This window comes from Myotis nattereri, assembly GCF_964212035.1.
Source record: "Myotis nattereri genome assembly, chromosome: 16".
Lineage (NCBI taxonomy): Eukaryota > Metazoa > Chordata > Mammalia > Chiroptera > Vespertilionidae > Myotis > Myotis nattereri.
Genome location: NC_138091.1, coordinates 51,877,536 through 51,899,028, shown reverse-complemented (window position 1 = coordinate 51,899,028; position 21,493 = coordinate 51,877,536). Strand labels below are relative to the sequence as shown.

Genomic DNA, 21,493 nt, shown 5'->3' with positions numbered 1-21,493 from the left:
GTTCAAGTTCTTTGCCTGTTTTTTTAAGAGGGTTATTTTATTTTTTTAAAATTTTTATTTTTTGGTTGACTGACTGTTTTCCTTTCTAGGCTTTCCCATGTAATTTGCTGGGGGAGAAATTTTTCCCCATATGGCACCTCTAGTTTTAAAAGTGGAACTTGCTGGGAAAATGGGATCTTCTTTTTAAAAAAAATCAACTGTAGTTAACCTTAAAGGCATTGATTTCATAAAATAAAAAATAGCTGTACTTGCAAAATGAACACTTGGCTGTTTAAGACAAAACGCAGGCTTGGGGTCTTCCCAGTTGTTCCAGATCTGCTCAGCTAACAAACAACGAAGCACAGCAGGAACGCGTTGCCGTCTTTGGTGTGGGTCTCTTTTTTGGTTCATGGACACTCTTTTTATTTTTTATTTATTTATGTTGATTTTTAGAGAGAGAGAGAGGAAGGGAGAAGGATAGAGAGCTAGAACATCTATCAGCTGCCTCCTACATGCTTCCTACTGGAGATCGGGCTGCAGCCGGGCATGTGCCCTGACCAGGAATCCAACCGTAACCTTCTAGTTCGTGGGTCGACGCTCAACCACTGAGCCACACCAGCCGGGCCCGAGAGCTCTTTAGAGCAGCTTAGCAGTCAAGTTCCCAAGTCGGGAAGCAGTCTTGAGTTGAACTTCTGCCGAATATCCTAGCCTTCGTGGTGGGAACAAGCCCTGTGGTTAACCACTTGGGGGTCAGAGGAAATCTGGTGCTGAGGGAAAATTATTTCTCTTCCTTTCAATTCATGTGGGATCAGTTTCTGCCCACGCTGCTGCGCTCAGCTCTGTGGCTGGAGGTGGAACTCCATGTGCTTACTGGGAAATTGATGTCTGTGAGGACTTTGCCTCTTGGATTCCCCTCCGGCCTTCCTCTCCCTCCACCCGAGGTTTTCCTGACCTAAGCAGTAACCTTCCTTTGCCACAGGCTTTCTGAGTCTCTTGAGGGACAGAAGACATTTTGCCAGCAGGGATACATAGCTCAGGATTTGTGGCCCTTGAGGATGTCAGTGGCTTTTAGCAAACTCAGCAGCATATTTGCAGAGAAGAAAGCAGGAGTGCAAAAGTGTCTCAAATGCCATCCGGACTCAACCTTCTTGAGTTGGAGTGAATATGTTTAATGCAAAGAAATCAACCATTTGACCTGATTTTTTTGGGCCTATCCTGAGCTTGAGTATCAAAGGAACAATAGCACTGCCTTTTTTTTGGAGTCCCAGTTGTTTTCTTTTAAAATTCGTGGACTCTTGGCAGACACTCCCCAGACTGCCACTGGGATGGGATGCCCAATGGAGACAGAAAGGGTTCCGGGAGTCCTGGTTCATTTAGTGATGCTGGGCCCCTGAGATGGTGGGTCTCAAGGCCTCAGGGAGGCGGCCCCCAGGAGCCTGAGTCTGGACATTTCTGACATGCAGGCAGGAAAAAAGAGCTGTGCTTTGTATGTCAGGGGTTGACCAGGACACAAGCTCATTCACAATCCAAAATGTCTCCTAGGGGCGCTCTGCTGGGAGCTGTGGGGACTCCTGGGGGAGGCCCTTCTTGGAGGGCCCCTGACAAAGTTGGTGACCAGGTCTTCTTGATGCACCTCACTCCCCCACCCTCTTCCTGTTACTTCAAAGTGAATGTTGGACCCTGGCTGCTATGGCTCAGCGGTTGAGCATTGACCCAGGAACCAAGAGGTCACTGGTTCGATCCCCAGTAGGGGGCGTTCAGGAGGCAGCTGTTCATTTATGTTTCACTCTCATTGATGTTTCTATCTCTCTATCCCTCTCCCCTCCTCTCTAAAAATCAATAAGAGGAAAAAAACACACGAAAAAAACAAAGTTGGCACCAGAGTCATGATTGTTAAGCGTTTCGGGTGGTGGCGGTGGCGTGGGTGCTGGTGAGAAGAGCGGAGGTCTGGGTCAGATGGCTGGCTTTTATTTCCTGGTTCCTCCAAGATTCATGTGTGTCCTCGGCGTGAGATCACATCTCCACGTCTTAGTATTCTCATCGGTAAGAGGATAAAAATACCACTTGCTGAACAGGATCGTTGGAGAGGATTAAATAAAAATATTCACTGAAAGCAATCATCTCAGTGCCTGACGTTCACTTAATATTAGCCGTTATTATCCTCTTAAGTGAGATTCGTTTAGCAAAAACGACTGGTTTCTTATTTAAGCAAAACTCTTGAGCCTTGAAGTTTCCGATAGGAGGGAAGCGCCATTCCAAGCACCTAACGAAATCCTCCTCTTTCCCCAGTCTTCACTCTGGATTAATTCCACTCTCCCTTTAATGCTAAAGCGTGGACCCAGGTCCCTGACTCTTCTTTGCTGAGATAGGATGACATTAAAAAACACATGTACATATATCTATACATTGATTTCAGAGAGAGGAACGGAGAGAGAGAGAGAGAGAGAAACATCAATGATGAGAGAGAAACATTGATCGGCTGCCTTCTGTGCACCCCCCACTGGAGATCGTAGGCTGACATTTTTAAAGACTTTGTTAACTACCAATGGAAGACAACAGGGAATAACTAAGAACCTAAGAATAACCAGCTTGCAAAGGGCAGTCCGCTCCCAGGACCTTGGGACCTTCTCTCTTCCACATGAAGCCGCGATGCCTGCAGTCTAGCCCCTGAGGGCTGGAGGGTTACGGATGCAGTAGGATGCCACGGCCGGCGGCCCACTGAGCAGGCCGGCTGGGGACAGGAGCACTGCTGCCCCAGCTGGTGAGCTGGTGTGCGGACCCGTGGGTCCAGGTGCCGGGGGCCAGGTCACGGCGTGAGCGGCTGCCTGGGCAGCAGCGCTGGGCTGAACTTCTGCCCATTGGTGGGTCTGAGGTCTGGTCTCCTGGCATGCCACCTGCTTGGGGTACGATTTGTTCACTCTGCTGTTGGAGTTGAACCCTGTTGAATGGCCTCTGTGCAGTCAACGGAGTAGGGAGGAGGCTGATGGTTCCGGAAGGATCTACAGTGTTTCCCACCTTCCCAGTCCCCTTTCCTAGAATGTTCTCCTGTCCTTGCTACTTCTCTATGTTCTCCTGTCTCCACCCAGACAGTCCTAAGAGCTGACTCCAGAAATAGGACACTGTCCTCCCCAGAAAAATCACTTCGGCCTGGCCAGTGTGGCTCAGTGGTTGAGCGTCGACCTGTGAACCAGGAGTGCTCTTGGAGCTCATACTCCTCCCTCTCAGACTCTCCTATGGCCTGAGTTCAGTGGCATCGATTGGGTCCCACGTGAGTGCCACTTTTTTTAAGCTTCATTTTGATGGTTCTGGCCTGATGGTCACCTGTCTGAAGGCAAGAACCAGGGCTCCCACCTGTCTGTATTCCGGGCCAAGGGCAGCGCCGTGCCCAGCGTCTGCATATGGTGAGTGCTGATGAGAATAAAGATGGTCTGTCCTTTCATCTCGCTCTCTTGAACAAGGTGACTGTCCCTTTCCCCTGCAGGTCTCCGGAACCCATTCCCCCCTTTCCTTTTCCTCAGCTGACATCCCAGCCCTCCATTGCTCTTTCCTGGAATTCCCTCCGCAGGAGCCTCCCCCAGCTCCTCCTGCTGCCCAGACACCCCATCCGGCCAGTCTCTGCACAGCAACCAGAGGCTCTTTAATATGCATACATCACAGCAGGCCGCCCCTGCTCAGAGCCTTCTGACAGCTCTCCTTTGTACTTAGTGTTAAGAACAGACGTCACCCCACAGCCTGGCTCCTGCATACGTCACCGTCACCTGCGCCGTGGATGGCTCGCATTCTTCCCCAGACACCTTCCCCAGCTCCCGCCTCGGCCTCGGCGCCTGCTGCTCCATCTCCCACTGATGCCCCCAGCAGCTCTGCCCCCTCCCGGACCCCCTGCTTAGAGGTGCCCTTGGTGGGCACGAGGGCTCAGCCGGAAGCCCGTGTGGTCTCTGCCGAGGGATGAGTTAGGGTGAAGGAGCCGGTTGGGGTGTCTGACAGCCCGCAGCACCCCCTCGCTTCCTGCCTGCCCTCCCACAGAGTTTGGTGTTCATTTTTGAGGTCTAGACCTGAGAAAGTGAATGTCCAGCAGTAGGTCTCTCCAAAACCTGACTTTGCAGAGAGGATGGGGGGCGGGAGGCGAGGCAACTAAAGCTGATGAGTGAAGTGATTTTCTTTATTTTTACTATATTTTTATTGTTTCAGAGAAGCAGGGAGAGGGGGAGAGAGAGGGAGAAACGTCAGTGATGAGAGAGAATCAATAATTGGCTGCCTCCTATATGCTCCACTCTGGGGATCGACCCTACAACCCTGATGTGCCCTGACTGGGAATCGAACCGGGACCTCCTGGTTCATAGGTCGATGCTCAACCACTGAGTCACGCTGGCCGGGCCGAAGTGATTTTTCTGGGGAGGACAGCGTCCCATTTCTGCAGTCAGCTCTTAGGACTGTCTGGGTGGTACAGTCTGGGATGGAGCCTCATGCCCCCAGGAAATAATCTGTGTTTGGCAAATACGGGGAAACAAACCAAGAAACAGCGACTTTTTCTAAGCTTTCCCGAGGGATGTAACACCAGAAAATAATTATTAAGTCTCGGTTGGCCCACGCCCCTGAGTGGGCATGGGAGAGGGTATTGATCCGCCCAATGGCTCTTTAAAGAGCTGGCTGTGTTTGTCCTCGTGGCTCATACGCAGGCAGCCTCTTTTCCATCTCCATACTCACTGGGTTTGAGGTGGCAACGCACACAGATCCAGCGTCCACTGGGTAAATATTAGGCCAGTGATTGGATGGGGAGCCCGCAGAGTGAGTCTGTCAAGTGGAACGGTGAGAGGGAGCGATCTGTATTGAGATGCCCAAACCTGGCCGTGCTGTGAACCCTTCCCCCGGCCTCTCACTGATCCCCACCCTCCGCTTCCCTAAAATGACAGGCCACCATGGCCACGATGGTGGAGGGCAAACGTGAAGGCCCCGAGAGCACAAAATGTCACTAAAAAAAATATTTAGCTCTGGCTGCTGGGGCTCAGTTGGTTGGGCATCGTCCTGTGCACTGAGGTCACAGGTTCGATCCCCGCTCGGGACACATGCCTGGGTCTCAGGCTCAATCCCCAGTGGGGGTTGTGCAGGAGGCAGCTGACCGATGTTCCTCTGTGTCTGTCTGTCTGTCTGTCTCTCTCTCTCTCCCTCTCCCTCTCCCCCTCTCTCCCTCTTTCTCCCACTCTCCCACTCTTCCTTCCTCTCTCTCTAAAATCAATAAAAATATATTTTCAAATGTTTTTTAATTTCTTTTTTCAATGACCATGTGCATGGAATGTGTTTTGTGTCCGTGTCAGGCGTAGCGCACAGTGGCTAGGCAGTCATTTGCTTTACAGAGTGGTTTCCCCGGGTGTTCCCATTGCCCACCTGGCACCGTTCACACTTATCACGATATTATCGACTCTCTTTCCTGTGCTGCCCTTTACCTCCCATCAGAAATGCCTCTGTTTCCTACTCTGTGACGTGCTCCTACCCCCTCGCTCAGACCTGCGTTTTTGTTACAGCGACACCGACTCCCATTTTCTTTCCCCTTCCCTGTTGCTTTCACAGCTGAGACAGGCCCAGTCCTAGTTTTCCATCTAATGATCGTCGTGGTGAAAATCACAGCTGATACTCAGGGAGGGCTTATTCCACGCCCGGGGTCCTGCTGAACTCGTTACAGAAACATCTTTATTCTCATCCTAGGGAGCAGCTCAGTCCCAGCAGGCTGCAGGCATGCTTTGTCCCGAGTCGGAATGTCGGCTGCTTTGTGCAAACCCCAGAGGCTTTGTGGATGTAATCCTGCCTCCCAGATGGCTCAGTTGAGGTCTGCAGGCTCTCCATTGCCCGGAGCTTCTCTTCTTTAATTACAGAAACTGCAAACCAGGCTAGGTGTTGGGTACCCAGTTATACTGGGTGGAGGCATTCAGGGAGCCGTGGGCTCCGGCCAGCAGTCTCCTGGGGGTCATCGTCCAGGAAGGAAGCGTTTCACCCGCAGGTGCGGCCCTCACGCCCGCCCGGCCCCGGCACCGACCCCGACGGGAGCTGCTTAGAACCGCTTCAAATCTCCTCTCTGGCAAATTTGCTTGCTGAGCTGCTCATCATAAGGACGGACGGGGGTCTCACTCTCGTGGTTTTTATGTCTGCTCTCCATCTGGTTGGGAAATAGGAGAAAACACATTCTCACTCAGGGGGGGTTTGGAGACAAAGGACTGAGTGAGGTTTTTATGAAAACCGGGGGCGCGCTGTGCCACTTCCTGTGGGGGGTAGAGCTGAATAACCCACCCAGGGCTGCTTTCTTGCCACCTGAGAAGTCAAGTGATTTTCAGAGAGAAAATGAGAACGAGTGTGTGTGTGTGTGTGTGTGTGTGTGTGTGTGTGTCTGTGTGTCTTTTGGGTGAGGGATGGGGAATACAACTTTTCATGATTTCTGTAAGCAAGCAGATTCTAGAGCAGCCGTGGGCAAACTACGGCCTGCGGGCCGGATCCGGCCCGTTTGAAATGAATAAAACTATTGAAAAAAAAGACCGTACCCTTTTATGTAATGATGTTTACTTTGAATTTATATTAGTTCACACAAACACTCCATCCATGCTTTTGTTCCGGCCCTCCGGTCCAGTTTAAGAACCCATTGTGGCCCTCGAGTCAAAAAGTTTGCCCACCCCTGTTCTAGAGGTAACTCGCTACCAAAAATCTCGTTTCAGCCCGGCTGGCATGGCTCAGTGGTTGAGCATCGACCTATGAAGCAGGAGGTCACAGTTCAGTTCCCAGTCAGGGCACATGCCTGGGTTGCAGGCTCTATCCCCAGTAGGGGGCGTGCAGGAGGCAGCCAGTCAATGATTCTCTGTCATTGATGTTTCTGTCTCCCTCTCCCTCTCCCTTCCTCTCTCTCTGAAAGCAATAATAATAAAAAAATTTCAAAAAACAAATCTCATTTTAACTCAAGTTCTCAACCATTCCTCAATCCGATGGCCCTGTGTTGTACTTTCTCCCTTCCCCTCCCTCCCTCTTCGGTAAGCAGGCATTGATCAAAAGGCACGGATGCAAGAACCAACCGGGAGGGCTGGGTGATTCACAGGCAGGGTCATCAGGCTGGAGTTATGTCAGCCGGCAGACCGGGGAAGTGATGGTCATCCTGGGACACCGAGTCCCAAACACCCGGCCGGGCGCGGGGAAGGGGGAGCGCAGGGAGGGCCTGCTGAGCTGGGCCCTGAGGACACAGGCCGCTGAAGGGGGAGCTTGCTGAGTCTGCCCAGGAGAAATGCATTTCCATTGGTTCTCTGCTTTGCTTCTGCTGGTGGTGGGAGGTGCGGTGGGGGGCACGCCCTCTCACCTCCTGGGGAGGTTAGATGCCCAGCGTGACCCCTGGACTCAGGGATCCTTTGCCTCAGCCCCCCCTCCCCCGGTTGCCGTTCTCTGAACTAATCCTCCAGCCTCCTTTTTAATAGTCAAAACCACCCAGAGCCTTCAGGGGCACGTCCTGGTGTATGGCAGCCGACTTAATTCCCATCCGTGGGTTTGCCCCGAGCCAGCTGTCAGAAGCTTGATCTGTCATGTAGACATCAAGATGATGGGGCTGTGGCAGTTAGCGGCGGCTTGTCCCCGTGTCTCCGGCAGTTCAGCAGGATTCGCTTTGTTTCAGGCAGGAAGGGGAACCGGTATTATCTGTGTGGCCAGTTCCCGGTGGATGCTGGAGCTTCTGACGGAGGGCTTGTCACCTGTCTGTCATCAGCTGTCTCCCAGCACAAACAAATAGTATTGCAGGTGTGAAGGGGAGGCTGTCCCAGCCACAAGGAGCAGAAAGGTGCAAGCTAGGCACGTGGTGCCTGGTTCAGAGGGACAAGCTCATTCCTTTTTGTTGCGGGGGGGAGGGGAGGGGTTGGGAGTGGGGGGAGAGAATATCCTCTGCTGATTTCTTTCCAGTGACCCCAGAAATGACTCTGGTTTACTTTGTGATGGGTTTTCCTTTGTATATGTTTTAAAATATAGTTTTAAAAATATGTTTTTATCAATTTCAGAGAGGAAGAGAGAGATAGAAACATCAGTGATGAGAGAGAATCATTGATCAGCTGCCTCCTGCACGGCCCCCTACTGGGGATCGAGCCCACAACCCAGGCATGTGCCCTGGACCGGAATTGAACCCAGGACCTTTTAGTCTGCAGGCCGACACTCTATCCATTGAACTGGCTAGGGCTTAAAAGGCATTTTTAATTGATAGAGAGAGAAAGAGTGAGAGAGAGAGAGACATCCATGTAAGAGTGAAACATTGATTGGCTACACCTTGTACGCCCCTCACCGGGGATCGGGCCCAAAGCCCAGGCATGTGTCCTGACCGGGAATTGAACTGGCAGCCTTTCAGTACATGGGGCAGTGCCCAACCAGCTGAGCTACACTGACCAGCACTCCTGCGTATTTTTAAAAGCTGGCCTTTTAATTGTTGGAAGCGTAAAGGCCGAATGGAGACCTTTAAAAATTATTTGAGCAAAAGGTAAGTGCCCTGGGAATCCTGGGAAGCTCAGCTTCCGGAGCAGCGAGCTGGTGAGGGCACCCCCAGCCTCCCTCCCGGGACGTCCCCAGCCTCTGGCAGGCGGTTTCACTTTAGCAGGAGGGCCCTCTCCCTAGATGCGTGGTCCGGGGCCGGGACGCAGTAGCCTGGTGTTGGCCTTGCTCGCGGAGCTCGCGTATCCGGGCAATGACTCTCTCTCCGGCAGCCCTCTGGGCTCTGGTTAATTTGAGGCTGATTTGCTGGCCTCCTGCTTCCACTCCGGAGGTGGACAGTGGGGATATATCGATCCACCCGCGGCTACGCGACGGAGAAAAGCAATCAGAGCCTTTGTCCTGACGGGTCTGTGTTCTTTGCAAAAGGGCTCTTTCCTCCGGCTGTTGGCGCTGTCTGTGGTCATTTGTCTTTCCAGGTTGGGAAGGGTGCCTGTGATTTTTCTCTCCTAAAGTAGTTTCCCTCTCCCAGGTACCTGTGGACACATCAGCCCTTTGGTTGGAACCAGAAATTTGTAGATTTAGAGAAGGTCAGTGTAGGACAGGCCTCAGGGATTATCAGTGTAAATCTCCTTGTTGTATGAACGGTAGTTGAAGGGTGTTATTCACAGACCTTCCTCTCCATCCAGGCTTCGAAGCTCTTGGGGTGGGGTGCCCCCCCTGTCTCTCTATCTTTCTGTTGTCGTTCATTTTGGTTTCCCACCCACCCGTTAGGCCTCTTCCCCTTCCCTATGCTTTTATCCATCTCGGTGTCTTTCCACCCTTATCCCCCGCAACTCTTGTTAGCATGTCTCTACCCCCTTTCATCCTCGTGCCCAGGTATTGTCACACTAGTACTTACCTCCAAATGCCAAGTGACACGCTTCCCTTTCTCCTTTCTCTCTTTTTTTAACACGATATTCCTGTTGACATTGTTGATAATAGTTTGATGCCCATTTTCTGGACTTTGAGGAGGATTTAATTGCTTCATTTATCTGCCCCCCCCCCCCCCCCCGGAGGCCGTCCACCCTGACCATGGACTTACTGCTACTTACGTGGCTCCTCCTGGGACCCAGCGTGGCCCGAGGAGCCCTGTGTTTGTCACTTCGGCTCTTGTGTTCCCATCAGACTGATTAGCATCTCAGCCCTGTCCTGTGGTGGCCTGGGGACTGTCCTGATGTGTCACTCGGCTCTCTCGGTTCACTTAGTCCCCAGCCAGCATTGAACAACCTCGGGCTTGGCTGGCTCCTCTCTCCGAGACGGGCTCAGGTGCCCTCTGGCATCACTGCTGCGCTGGGCAAGGACACCTCTGTGCACCTCTGAGAGGACACCCTGCCCACCTTTGGACTTTTGTGGGCTGTCTGAGCTTTTGTCTTTGTGGTCCCCTTCCTCTACCCCCCAAAAGTGAAAAATTATATCTTACAGCTCTGTTGGTATAAAGTTGACTGCCACCCAGGCTGGATTCATTATTATGTATTCATTATTATTCATTTCTTCCCTTCTGATTGTAAAAGAAATTAAGACATTTTCGGGGACCCCAACATTGGGCCAGCAGGCACCGTGTGTCCTGTGCCTGATGGATCAGTGGGGCCTGCGGCTATCACAGATCTCTTCGCTGGGTGGCTGACCCGGAGCCTCTGCCTGGCTGACCCCTGGAGCCCCCCTCCCCAATCTCCCCTGCAGTTTACTGTGAGTCAGAAGCTACAGGCTTTGTCCTGTGAGGTTGGGACTTCAAGGGAGCGTTCATGCTACTAAGAATGGGTACAACCCTGCACTTGTCCATCACACACGGCCGTGCCCTGTCCGGGAGTCGCCTCCTGCTGGCCTGGACAAAGCCCACAGCCACGCTGTGAGTTGCCTCTGGTGGGGCCGCATGGCAAGGGCCTGAGGGTGGCCTCCCGGAGCTGAGCAGTCCCCAGCCGGCAGCCAGGAAGAAGAGAGGGACCTCAGCCCTTCGTCTGCAAGAAACTGACTTCTGCCCACACCCATGCACATGGCAGAGGGCCCTGAGCCTCAGCTGAGGTCACAGCCCGGCGAGGCCCCGAGCCAAGGACCCGGACTCGTTTAACCTGTTGCTGGATTCCTGAACCGTGGGCATGGAGGGAGAGGAAACGGGTGTTGATTTTTGCCGCCGGATTTGTGGCAGTTTGTTCTGCAGCAGCAGAAACCTCACACAGGCCGGCCGTGTGCCTCGGCGTGCTGGTTTGCTTTGGAACTCAGGCTTGGAGAAGAGAGAAAAGGGGAGATGCCAGTCCCCACGTACCCACAGCGGGAAACAGAAAAACATTCCTTTGAAGCCAGCAGCCTCCTCCTCCTCCGCGCCAGCCCCTCATCAAGCCCCGAGAAGCTGAATAATTGATGCTGCCTCAGGCGGAGTGACGCCTTGGATAAAGCCCCGCTATGAAAAAATCAAGTGTGTTCTTCAGAGCCACGTGTCCCTTCTGAAGTGGGTTGCGTGCCACTTGCACACTCTTCCCTTCGTGAGAACATGCTCAGAGGTTTCCACCCTCCTCTGAAGGGTCTCCTCTCCCCTCCCTGCCCTCCTTTCCTAGCAGCTCTGATGGGCTCTCCACCCCGGTCAGCACTTCTGTGCAGGAGTTCATTGGGCCTTGCAGGCGGAGGTCATCGGGAGGCACAAGGACTGTTTTCAGACCCCCGTGGTCCAGGCCCCGCGGGGATGGATGCTGTGAGCAGGCTGTGAGCAGGGGCCGGAGGCTGAGGAGTTGATGGGGCGTTGACCGTTATCTACAAGTTTATAAGCATAAATATGCACACGCACAAACTTAGGTACAAGTTCACATCAAAGCACCCAAATCCATAAAATCGAAACCGGCAATGTTTTTGTGTGCTCTGGCAAATGAACTTTTGCTAAAAATAAGCCACCAATTACAAGCACCAGTGGTACCGACGGCCGTGACTAGCTCCTTTTGGTTCCAGCAGGTCCGTCCATCCTGCAAAAGCCGCCAGATGGAGTCGGCTCTCCCCACAGCTGTTCCAGAAGCACTTGGAAACCTCCGGCATCTACACCGGCTCCATGAAGGAATTTGGCCGGAGTGTGGCTCAGAACAAACAGATCAGCCATCCATTGAGCCTGCCTTCAGCAATTAACCCTCAGCAATTAAGGCAGGACTGCTTGGTACCAACTCAGCCGGAAACACAGCTGCAAACGAAGGCACTAAAATTGAGCAGTGAGTGGGCTTTGGTTAGAAAGGGCTCACTGCAGTGAGTCAGATTGCTGGTCTTGTCTTTTATATATATACTAGGGACCCAGTGCACGAATTTCATGCACTGGTAGGGTCCCTAGTGGCTGCCAGCTGCTGGCCAGGGCCTCCCTCCCTTCCCCCAGCCAGCCCTGCCCTCTGGTCAAACTCCTGGACGCACTCCCTGTTGAGGGGACAGTTTGCATACTACCTTTTTATTATATAGGATATTTATTGATTTCAGAAAGGAAGGGAGAGAGAGATAAAAACATCAACAATGAGAGCGCGAATGATTGATCGGCTGCCTCTTGAGCACCCCCTACTGGAGTTAGAGCCCGCAACCCTGGCATGTGTCCTGATCGGAAATGGAACCCGTAACCTCCTGGTTCATAGGTCGCGACATTCAGCCACTAAGCCATACCCGGCTGAGCTGGTATTGTTTTTTTCCTTTAGATGCTCATTTACCTAGAAATACAAAATTAAAATTTTTTATATAAAACTTTCAGACCACTGCGAATGGGTCCCTGAGTCCCCATTGGAGAAGCGCTGCTTCAGGCGGAGGAGGTTGAGTTTGTGGGTTTGATCCAGAGCAGCCATTCGCAGGCTAATCCATGGAGGACCACACGGCGTTGGGGGGCTCCCTGATACTTCACGCGCCACCAGGCATGATGTGCGGATGTGCTGCAGACCTTTGCAGGAATGGCCCCAGATCCCTCCCCGGCTGTCATTCACACTCTGGTGACATCGGGTCCTCCCAGCAAGAGGCACAGTTGACTGATGTATCGCCCCATCACTCTCGTTGGCCATGGACCACAGAGGTCCGTGGGGTGGTAGAGAGTGTGATGCACACAGAGATTTGAACAGCACTTTGATGTTGCCTTCTCTCGCTGCCCGCAAAAGCCTGGTTTACCCCACGAATGAGCCCAGCCTCACCTGCGGGAGGATGACGGGCCCCATGGAGAGGAATCCCAGTTTCCCAGCCACAAGTCAGCCAGCGCTCGTCCACAGCCCGCCGGCTGCCAGAGCACGTGCCATCCTAGACCATCCAGCCCCAGGAGTCTTTCATACTTTTAAAGCCTTTTCTCTCCCGCTCTGCACTAATCTCTCTTTCCTTCTTTCTCAAGGCCTAACCATGGTGTATGCTTACCTGGGTCTTTGTTTTTTATCTTGTACAGCAAGCATGTCAAACTCAAAGGCTAACACGGGCCAAGTAAACAAAAAATCAAAAGCTTCAATTTTCATAGAAACGTAGGTTTATTCGATAGAAACATGCTGAATACAAAGGGCTGAAATAAATGAGTCACCGTTAACATAAAATAATAGAACATTTCAGTAAAAATTAATATTTTCTCTTGAACATTAACTTACCAGACACTGAATAACTGCACAAATTAATAAGCATAATGCAAATAAACCTATTTTTCTTGTTCTCCGAAAGTGAAATATTTCCTGTTGAGCGCACCAAACAAGTCAGTACAAGACTAACGACATGGCAGTCGGCTGCTAAAATATTCGCTGCTAGTATTAGTGGTGAGAAATGGTGCGCCTGCGCGTTAGGTGTGTATGGGAAATGAATGCAACACGATTATAGTAATCAGTCATTAGTTAACATTTTAGTTCATTATTAATAATTATGTATAACAGGATATTGTAAAAATTAAGTTATTAAAATTTTTATTAAAACGTTTCTTACATACTGTTACATTAACTGGGCTGCAAAATTATTTGTTGTGGGCCGCATGCGGCCTGCGGGCCACGAGTTTGACATGCTTGTTGTACATCGTTTTGGAGATGTGATATTGTTCATGCCAGTCAGTCAGTTTGGTTATTGACCACTGACACTGTGCTGGGCCTGACAGTAGAGCTGGAAGACGCAGCTCCTGCTTTAAGGATGTCATGAGCCAAGGAAACGGAAAGTTTACTGTGCAGTTTTGCAAATGTTACGAGAGCAGCGCGTGTGGGATGTCAGGGCAGCACAGAGAGGAGGCATATGTCATCCAGACAAGGCTGGGTTTATCTAGGAAGGCTGCTTGGAGGAGGGAGCTTGGGCTTCTTCAGCCAGGATTTCAGAAGCATCGAGTATAGAAAATGAGAAGCTTGAGAACATGCCTGCTGGCCACTGACTGGGTGTCATTTTGTTGTAGGGACAGGGCCTCCCACGGAGTTAGAGGTGCAATCTGAGTGCCCCAGAAACCAGTAGGGACCTCTTACTTTGAACGGACATCCTCCTTGTCTTTGGGCTTCTTTGCTGTGATCCATGACCCTGAACATGTAGGCAAACCGAGACCAGGAGGACGGCAATGACCTGCTGTTGGAGCCCGAGGCAGGGTTGTACCCGCTGCCTCAGAGTCTCTGCCACCCTGTGTTCCTGTTTGCTCTGAGGCCGGTCCCTGCCCCCCTGAGCCAGCCTGGCCTTGGGCAGCAGGCCGCTGCCTGAGAGATGGTCACATGTTATGTCAGCTTCATCCATATTCGGGCTGGTGATAAGGGGGGACATTTAGGTTTTTTTCCATTATGTGGAATACTTTAAGATTGTTACGGATGTCATTATTATTGCCACCTCTCAGTAATAAAAACAGCATCAATTATTTAATGTCACCTCATGTGTCTGGGTTAAGTGGGGATGGTGAGGGACGCGGGAGGCTGGTGGGGGATGGAGGAGGGAGGTGGAGCCCGCAGAGCGCCAGGCCCTCGCGCAGCCTCAGTGTCCCTAAGGGCGGGTGGTGGCTTGTCTTTAGATCCTTCTTCCCTCCTCCGCTGGGGTGTAACTCGGGCCTGGCTTTAGCCGTGGCTGGCAGGGAACACAATTAACTCTCTGCCCTTTCCCTCGGCCTGTCATCAGGGAGTTCTGACCCGCTGACAGGCCTCAATTAAATAGATCACCTGCCATGGGGCCGGGGAGGCTCGGCGCCATTGCACAGTTCCAGCCCGCATGACATGACAAGAGGTGTGCGTGGGGCCGGTGAGAGCCAGGCGTACCACAGTCCACGAGAGGGTGGACGGCCGTGCTTCCCCTGAGCGCAGTGACACATCCCAGCGTGGGGAGCGGCAGGGACAGGTGGACACATAGAGGGTGGCTGCTGGAACTCAGAGCGAAGGCGTCGGCTGCTCGCCTTGACATTTGGGGGTGCTGGTATGACTTTTGGGGGTAGGGGCCGCCAGGGCTTTGGCACCTAATGGCACTTACCCAGTTGTGCTTTGCGAGGGGCTGGCCTTGGGCACAGTAGACCTGGACGTGACCGCGTCCTGTCGGTTATGCCCCAGGCTTCTCCTTTCTTGACTGTGGAAACCTCAGTGACCAGCCGCCATCTCCCTCGTGCCTGGGACAGCAAATCTGCGTGAAAGCGCCGGACTTGGTTTCCGGAGGGAGGTGTGCCTGTCGTTTCCGGAAGCCTCTCTGGTTTCCCAGAAGGCATATTCCTGGGCCCCTTTTCCACCCCCCACCCCCCTCATTTCATTTCCTCCGTCTTTCCTTCTCTCCACTCCCTCTCTTTCCTTCTGGAAGGTGCTGTTTATCCTCTAGCTCCTGCCCCTCTGCACGGCCTTTCCTGAGTAGGTGGAAATTTCTGTTTTTTCTGAGCCCCAGGGACTTGCCCCAAACCATCAATGATGATGATGATGATGATGATGATGATGATAACTGTCACAAGAGGGCAGTGATCTCAAGTTCCAGCAGCCCCTTCCTTTAGGGTGGAGGTGGGTGGGGGAGGAGGGTAGGGGGAGGAGTGGGTAGAGGTGGGTGGGGGAGGGTGTGGTGCAGGACCTGGAGACCTATAGCATGGGAAGGAGCCTGTACATTTGGCACTTTGACATTTGGAGCTGCAAGGTGACTCAGCCACCCTGAACCATCTAAAGCCCTAGGAGCCCACCTCAACCCATAGGGTGGGGGTGGGAGTAGGGGCAGAAAGTGACTCATTGCCCGGCTGAGGGGCAGCCACACAGGCTCTCAGGGCTGCAGGGAAAGTCAGGAAAGCTTGCATTAGTCGCATGTTTGCCCTGGCCTGGTTCTGATGCTTACTAAGAGTTTTCCAAACACAGGCAGGCAGGCAGGCTTCCTGGAGGAAGTGGCAAACATCTTATCCTTATAGTAAAAAGAGGGTCTGTGGGTGGCCAGGGTTACTAGTAACCAGGGGGCTTTGGGTACCTGAGCATCCTAAATCCTTCTCAACTTCAGCACTGTTGACGCTTGGCCGGGTCATTTGTTGTGGGGCTGGCCTTGTGCCCTGTAGGGTGCCAGCCCCACCCCTCTCTCCGTCCCCCACATACAAAGATGCCCATTGCCAAATGCCCCCAGGTGGTGGCGGGATGGGGGCAAAGTCGCCCTGTGGAAACCACTGTTCTCAATCAGAACAGTATCTCTCCAGGCCGCTTTTTCATAAGCAGCCTTGTGCGCATTTGTGCCGCTGGCCTCGCCTCGCCGTAACGAAGTGGTTCCCTTCCCGCAGCCTCCTCCCAGCCAGGCATCCATCACCTTCTAAACAGAAGGAAGGCACAGCAAGGTCAGCTGACACCCCCCCCCCCCCACCCCCCAGAGTCACGTCTTTTATTGCCGCCGCGATCCCTCCGATGTCAGCATGAGATGTAGGATTAGAAATAATTAAACCCATAAACAAAGAGCTGTGGCTCTGTGGCACATGGCCCCGGCGCCAGCTGTCACTTCGTGGGGAGAGGGGGGCCTGCAGGGGGAGACCGGCCTTCCTCACGTCCCTTCTGTCCCCAGGATTCCGTCCATCTGTAGCGTCGGCCTTGAGTGTCGCACGGTGTGGCAGGCTGTCCCTTTGTGCTTCTCCCGGGGACAGAGCAGGTGACAGCCTGCAGCCCCTAGGATTCCACAGAAGGACCCGGAGCTACGAGGCTCCCCCCCACCCCCTTAAAACAAACTTAAGTGAGGTGTCGGCACCCTTCTATGCATTACAGTGGACGTTGCAAATAAACGATGGGGGTGATGTCGATGTGTGGGATGAAGGAGAAGATGTAGACGGAAGGGTTGATGTTTTCGTTGGTAACATTTCATTGGAAAAAAAGGATAAAATAAAATGTCTGAATCACTCGATTCTCTTTCTGATCCCTGTGTGTGTGTGTGTGTGTGTGTGTGTGTGTAAGACACGGCCGAGCATCATTTTTGTGAGATTCTGTTATGAAAGAAACTTACCCGAGAAAACGGTTCCAGCGTTCGCTCATGAATGGCTGCACCCAGGGACTGGATCAGCAACCCCCTCCTCTCCCATAGTAGACATGTTTTTAAAGGGAAACTTCGGTTTGTTTGGAGCTATTATTGCCTGGTTTTCAATAAATATCTACTGTTTGTAAGCTCATCGAGATGATTGCACTTGCCTTCTGTTTGGGTGAAAGCGGAGGTATGTGTGTTGGTGGGGTCACCCCTCTTCCTCACTCCCCTCAAGATCCTGTGCATTTGTAAGCTGTCAGCAGGGCCGGGGGGTTCCGGCTGATGCTGTGGGAGTAGAAGCTCATTGTGGATTCATCTGTTTGCTCTTCTTTTATTTTTTATTTATTGATTTGAGTGAGAGAGAGAGATGGATTTATTGTCGCACTTTTTGACACATTCATTGATTACTTCTTGTATGTGCCCTGACCAGGGATCGAACCTGCAACCTTGGCCTATAGCGACGATGCTCTAACCAACTGAGCCACCTGGCCAGGGCCATCTGTTTGCTCTTAACTGGAACCTAAGAGCTGGGACTTGGTCTTGTTTTGTTCGCCAAGTATCCACAGAAGTGGTGGTCAGTATTCGTTGAGTAAATGTGGGGACTGAAATGCGGACTTTGCCTGGTTGATGCACAAACAGTCGGATTAGTTGGTGACGGACAAAACATCAGGGTGACGTGGTTGCTCTTGGCCACGGACTCGCCTCTCAGAGGCCGGCACCCCGCGGTGCCCTCCGTTCCCCTCCTGCCAGGGCTGTAGTTCGGACCGCTTTCCCCTCTGAGCGTGTGAGAAACGTGAGGATGGCGAACGTCTGGAAAGTGGTGACCATGCTGCCATCTAAGCGAGGCCGCCCAATGGGCTTCCTGGACAGAGCCTGGGCTGAGCGCCCTTTACCCGGTGGGCTGGGATTTCGCTGTGTACTGCCCCTTTCTAGGGTCGGCATGGACCCCTCACATCCTGCTTCTGTCACCCCAAAAGTTCTACAACCAGAAAGCTCGTCCTCCTCCTAATGACCCCACCTGCCGACAGCTGGGTCTGGCCCGGGGCCTGACCCGGTGGCCCTGCGCCGTCAGTGGAGATCGGCGGGCTGCCGGGCGGCTCTGAGCGGGAGGGGTGTGGGGAATGAAGCTCGGAGCGGTGTCACAGCGACTGCTTCTTGTTTCAGGGCGCGGCGGAAGACCCCCACACGGCCCTGGCCCTGAACTTGGACCCCGCGTGGATGAAGAAGTCTGATGCCGAGAGTCCCCGGCTGCTCCTCCCTGCCAGCGAACTGTCCATCCGGATCGGGGGCGCGGGGCCCCTTCCAGGCAAGCTCCCCGCTGCAGACCCCTGGCTGAGCGAGGCAGGGCAGACCGGGGCCTGGGGGCAGGAGGATGGCGGGAAGTGCCAGGGCCTCGGGCCCACGCCTCCACGGAACTCACCCCACCATGCACAGGGCCTGACCGGCATCGGCCCCGGCCTTCCTGTCTCACTTATTCTCCAAACCACCTGCTTGCTGCACGGGAGGTCACCGTGCCTTTTGGTTGTCTTTCCAGCTGGGACAGCGGACAAGGACCCCTCGGGTGGGACCGGGCTGGTTTGGGTTAGAGCGTGTGGGCATTTGTCCCTGTGTCTCCCGCTCTCGGACGGACCCTGAGTGATCCTTCCCGGGTATGTGACTTTCCTCTTTCCGATTCGTCGGGGGAATGGCCGTTCCTCTCACCGATTCAGTGTTGTAGAGCCAGTCATGCCTCTGGTTGGAGGGCGTGCTTCCCCTGAGGGGAGTCACACAGCTGCTCCCGAGTCTCCTGGGGGTGAGGGTGGGGGGGAGACTGGCCGCGGCCCACTGAGCGAGAGTGGCAGGTGAGCTAGGAAGGTGGCATTGCTTTCCAGGCTCGGTGTGAGACCCACCCCACCCCCACCTCCACCCCTACGGTGCGCAGTCATCGCATACTCAGGGCATTTGGCTAATTTAAGGGCCAGTTAGCATGAGGAGAGGTGGGTGCCTTTCTTTCCCTTTGAATTTAAGTCCCGCGTTTAACCTGTAGGCCCCAGGCGTCCCTTGCCCTCCTCACTCTCTCGTGGACCGTGGACTCAGGACTTGAAACCATGCAGATGATGCTGGGAATGGGCGCCTCCCCTGCACGGGGTTCCCCGGAGTGGACTAGGGAGGAGCAGCTGGGTGACCGGGCACGTCTGCACACTAGGGGCTTCGGGGAGAAAGGTCTTTCCCCCTTTCCGTGCAGTCATTGCGATGTGGCGTTTTCATCATGTGCAGGCTCGGGCGACCTCTAAACCTCGGGGACAGGCCGCGTGCACAAAAGTTACAGCGATGCCACAGCCAGTCCTCACGGATCTGCGTTCCGTTTGCGTCCTGCATGAATTATTCATGGAGAACTGGAGCATGTTCTCCTCGTGGGCCGATCCTCACTGCCTCCCACCACTTCTCACGCGGGATATAACCAGGAAATAAAAATTCCTCTCACGGGCGCTCAAGTAAGAGAGGCTCAGCATGAGGAACCTGCCCCGCCTCCCATCACACGTGCTTTCAGGCTCCGATCAGAGCGACTTGGGTGCCGTCCGCTGCACCCAGAACCGTCTGGTGACAGACGGGCCAGCGGGCTCCAGGCAAGCGTGCGTTTTTCACGGCGAGTGGTGGGAACCCAGGGCCCGGGGGCTTCCTGTCCCTCCTCAGCGGCCGTACCGGGTAGCCATCCTGTGTGCGCCCTGGGAGGCTCCGGCCCTGGTTCCGAGCCTTCCCGAGGATGAAAAACTCAGCCAATAGATTGTGTTCTGTTCCTTTTGTTTTTCTTTATCCGAAGGCCATAGGGGGAATGCCTGGCCATCAGAATAGGTAAACGGGTATCCCTCCCACAGACCCTTTCCGGGCGCCGTAGGAATAGAGGGCCGGTGGGAGCTGGCTCTGCAGGAGTGTTTCCTGGGACTGCGGGATCGGCGTGGCCACCAGGGTCGTGTGGGAGGGCCAGGCAGTCTGCCCTCTGCTCAGGGACACCTAGACAAAGCGCCTTCCCAGGTTACCAGGCAACCCTCAGCTGCTGTTGCTAACTGTTTGGATACAAAATCAAATGCAGCCCTGGAGCTGGGGGTGGCTGGGGGCGGAAAAGATGGGGGGGGAGTTCGAAGATGGTTTGCCAAGAGGGAGCGAGCCCAGCCATCTCTGGAAAGGTCTCTTCTCACCTGGACACACGCGGGGGTGTCAGGCAGTGGAGGCCTCTAAGCTGGATAATGGCTGTTTGATGACCGGCCTCCTGCAGCTCAGGCCCGAGTGTGCATTATGTGTGCCATCTGGATTTGCCCTTAAGCTCGCTGTAAATGGGCAAGGAGATTGGTTTAATGGGTGTTTAGTGAACAACAGGAGCCTTTAAAAAATAATATTGGCGTTGCCGTTATGGCCCAGGATCGGCTCGGCAGGAGGAAAAGCCCGCAGAGCCCCACGCCGTGGGCCGTGGGAGAGAAGGCCCAGCTGCTCTCAGCCCGGCAGCCGCCCGAGCCAGGAGCAGCTTTTACGAGATATTTGCCTCTTTATGTCTCTGTGCCAAACGTCTCACATTATCCACTGTTCTCAAGGCTGGGGCTATTCTGGGACTTAGCTAGACCAGAAGTCCTTCTAAAACCATCAGTCTCTCCTTCCTCTCCTCTCTCCTTTCTTCTCTTCTCTCTCCCCCTCGCCCACCTCTCTCTCTGTCCCCTTCTCCATCTCGCTCCCTTCGACTATTCATCTATCTCCAACCAGTTTTTTTAATTAAAAAAGTAATAACCTAGATTAAAAATTAAAAAGTAGTGTTTCTTCCAGCTTCACATTCCTTGTGGTCCAGGCTCCCATCTCAGGCACAGACACGTTTCCAGTTTCGTTTATATCCTCCCAGGAATACTCTGTGTTACGGTCCTGCTCGGCCCCTTGGTCCGGACCTTGTGTTTTCCGCTGCGGTCTTTGTTTTCTGGGACACTCATCAATTCATCCCATTAAGATCTTGTTACTGGCCGGGATCTTACCTAATTGGGTCTCCCCTCAAGGGCCCTTTAGGTTGTTTCCAATCATTGGCTCTTACAAAGAATGTGTCACAGAGCATTTTTAGATGTACCTCTCTGGGCAGTGACATTGTGCAGTAAATTCTAGAAGTGAGGCCAGGGGTTCTGTACACCTGGGGTCCATGGACGGGCACCAAAGGATGAACCCCTTGACATTTTATGGTATTCTCCCTCCCCCACCCCCAATAAATAAATAAATGTGGTCTGGTTGGTTTTGCTCAATGGTTGAGCGTTGACTTATGAACCAGAAGGTCCCCTGTGGGCTCCCCAGCCAGGGCACATGCCCAGGTTGTGAGCTCGATCTCTGGTACAGGGTGTGCAGAAGGCAGCCGATTGATGACGTTTCTCTCTCATCAGTGCTTCTCTCTATCCCTCTCCCTTCCTCTCTCTCTAAAAGAAATCAGTAAAAACTATTTTCTAAAAAATGTGAAGGCAGAGTTCCGTGACTTCCAGCACATGGGCCCGTATTCGTCTAGGTCTCGAGCTACACTCTGTCTGCCCCCCCCCCCCCCCCATTCAGCTGCCCAGTTGGACGTTGTCTTTCTCACTAGCACTCCCTTGGCTCAGCAGGGGAGCGAACGGTGAATCAGTCCATTCTTTCTCTAATTAACTGTCCTATTTCAGTGTGTTTGTCTTGAGAGAGGCAGTAG

The 21,493-nt window shown here is 53.3% G+C and overlaps 1 protein-coding gene across 3 annotated transcripts in view; it reads left to right on the top strand.

Annotated features, from left to right (window-relative positions):
• Positions 1-21,493, top strand: part of SLC39A11 (solute carrier family 39 member 11) — a 170,484-nt gene that overhangs the window by 42,808 nt on the left and 106,183 nt on the right. For all 3 annotated transcript variants that reach the window (XM_081108745.1, XM_081108746.1, XM_081108744.1), the window contains one exon: positions 17,980-18,121. In XM_081108745.1, coding sequence (XP_080964871.1) covers positions 17,980-18,121 — 142 coding nt within the window. The remainder of the gene's footprint in view (positions 1-17,979; positions 18,122-21,493) is intronic.